The 2,717-nt window shown below is 30.6% G+C and overlaps 1 protein-coding gene across 3 annotated transcripts in view; it reads left to right on the top strand.

The window, feature by feature from the left end:
• The window catches only part of LOC106478606, a 36,736-nt gene that overhangs the window by 28,897 nt on the left and 5,122 nt on the right, over positions 1-2,717 (top strand). For all 3 annotated transcript variants that reach the window (XM_022382223.1, XM_013939162.2, XM_022382222.1), the window contains exon 4: positions 1,473-1,633. In XM_022382223.1, coding sequence (XP_022237931.1) covers positions 1,473-1,633 — 161 coding nt within the window. The remainder of the gene's footprint in view (positions 1-1,472; positions 1,634-2,717) is intronic.

Here is a 2,717-nt window from a genome sequence, read left to right as displayed (position 1 = left end):
GAAACAACATACACGGACATATGTTGAAATAAACTTCTATGAAAGTTCAAAGAAGCTTTTGCTTTCTTACTATCATATCTACAATAACGTTCAAATGCGCACGCACTCGTGCTCGGTTGAACGAGAGTGACCACCAAAAAGGGTGAGATAGTTTACGGACAATGGACAACGTACAAAGTTCACGCTGCTGACCCCACGGTTTATTCGGCACAATAAACACAAAAGTACGACTGCAATGAAACATAAACATAAATTTGAAATAAAAATATATTTATGAAACAAAATTAAAATGTTTTTATGTACAGATATAAACATGAAATCCTAGTTAAAAATAAAAATACTCATTTATTATTTAGGTTTATTTACAAATATTATTTACGGGTCTGTATATTACTTGAAACCAGAAGAAGTATACGTGATTATCAAAAAAATTAAAGATAGATAAAATCTGAATTTTATGGAGAATACAATTTTTTGGGGATTTCAAAATAATGTACTAAAACATTAAAAGTAATAAGTTCAAATCTGTAGCAAATATAAATAGTGTAATCATTTCTTATAAATACAATTTCCTAATGTAATTTTCCAAGATATTAAAGACCATAATGCAAAAAAACTAAATTTATTAAAATTTATAGGCTTTATGTTTCTTAAACTACCTACATTTTGTGGACGAATATTTTCGAAAATTCATAAATACTTTGACTTGTTTTATTGTTGGAACGAAATATAGCAAGACTTGCATTGCCTACTAAGAAAGTTAGTAGCCGGTAGTCATCGGGTTAAAGTGCTTCCTACACGGCGAGGGCATAGATAAAGTACCTTCCTACACAGAGAGATGATAGTTATTTATCCTGTCCTACTCAATACAATCATTCAGTGGCTATCTTAAACATGGCGATCATAGGCAGTGTTTGTGGGAAGACATAGTTTAGTTATTCAAAATTGCATTTTGATGTATTCTTAACAAGTATTCAACGTATGTCACCAATCCCCCTACCCTGTGATGTATGATAAATCGAAATACGGCCACTACAAGAACATTTGTTCTGACCTTTTTTTTTCCTTCATGGTGTATAGAAATTGAAACTTATCCCATGTCGTTAAAACTTTATGGTTAATTACGTATTATACCAACCCGTAACCCATAATTTTACGTTAATTAAATATTTGTTGACACTTTCACAACCCCCTTTGTAAGATACCATTATTTTTAAGTTGCTCCGGTTTATTTTGATCAATAAATATCTCGGAGTAGTTTACAATGCTATTATAGTAAATTTGCATGGTGATGTTAGGGGTCGCTATTCTCAATGTCATTATCATTCCTACAAAATGTTATTTGTTTTGTTTTTCAGGCAGTATTCTTCGCTGAATGAACACATTATTACATGATGAATAATTTGTTTTATTAGTACCAATAAACATTTGGATTCTACATAAACTGATTTTATGTTTTTACCTCCTTATAGCCAGTTGTTGATACTGAAACATAATCTTTACGATGGTGTGACGTCACCCTCTCTGCTTTACCGAAATCGAATCTCAGAACATCGAGAAAATGGGAATATGCGGCCAACTTCAGAAAGGCAGTCAACACCACATCTTGCAAGAAGACCGCAAAGGATTTCGGGTAAGATATTATTCGGTAGTGTACTTCCCATTTCGTTTTTGTTATTATTATTAAAAGAAAAGCGTTATCTGGGCACTTATTCCTGTTGTCCGTTAACAGCACCTCGAAATGATAAGGTATGTAGCAAATAAACTTTTCATGTTTTGAAGAATGTTGAACATTAATAAACAATAGCTATCTATTTGATGTGATGCTCTTTTGTCGCTATTAATTTCAAAAGTTTTTTTTTTATGTTAAGAGTAGAAAACGTAATTGAGTGTGTTTTTCTATTATTAACAAGATTAAACTTAGCCTTTAAAGCAAATAGAATATGAACAGTAGAATACAGGAAATGTCTTAGCAAATTAATCATAACTTTGCTAATAATATACAAACATAATAAAATTTGTAAAAAAATCTGAACGTTATGCACTCCGTTGTTTTAATTTTATGTTAAAATATATCTTTACTATTTCAGACACTTTTATTCTGAAGTTTAGGCGGTGCTTTTAACCAGGAAACAAGCTTTAAAACCTATACACATATTTTAACTACCTTACCTTCAAGGGCAAGATTTTGTAGGCTTGAGAAAGAAATTGAATGCACCTAGTGTTATTTTATGGAATAGACCAACTAAACAGCGAATACCACTAATTACACTTTTTTATATTCTTATGAATAGACTCGTAATTTCAAATGGCTTAGAAGGCTTAAGTTAATACTTTGTAAAATTTTAAGTATTCAATCATTCTTAAGTGACAACGAGTGGTTACAAAACATGATGTTTTATTGACTATTTATATACTTTTAAAAAATTTCTTTAAATTAAATTAATGTTCTTACTATAAACATACCTACACCGGATAGTCTGGTACAAATGAAGTGATTGAATATCCTTACTATAAACATACCTACACCAGATAGTCTGATATAAATGAAGTGATTGAATATCCTTTACTATAAACATACCTACACCAGATAGTCTGATACAAATGAAGTGATTGAATATCCTTTACTGTAAACATACATACACCAGATAGTCTGGTACAAACGAAGTTATTGAATATCTTTACTATAAACATACCTACACCAGATAGTCTGATAC

The sequence above is a fragment of the Limulus polyphemus genome, unplaced genomic scaffold, assembly GCF_000517525.1.
Source record: "Limulus polyphemus unplaced genomic scaffold, Limulus_polyphemus-2.1.2 Scaffold231, whole genome shotgun sequence".
Lineage (NCBI taxonomy): Eukaryota > Metazoa > Arthropoda > Merostomata > Xiphosura > Limulidae > Limulus > Limulus polyphemus.
This window is presented reverse-complemented; position numbering and strand designations above follow the sequence as displayed.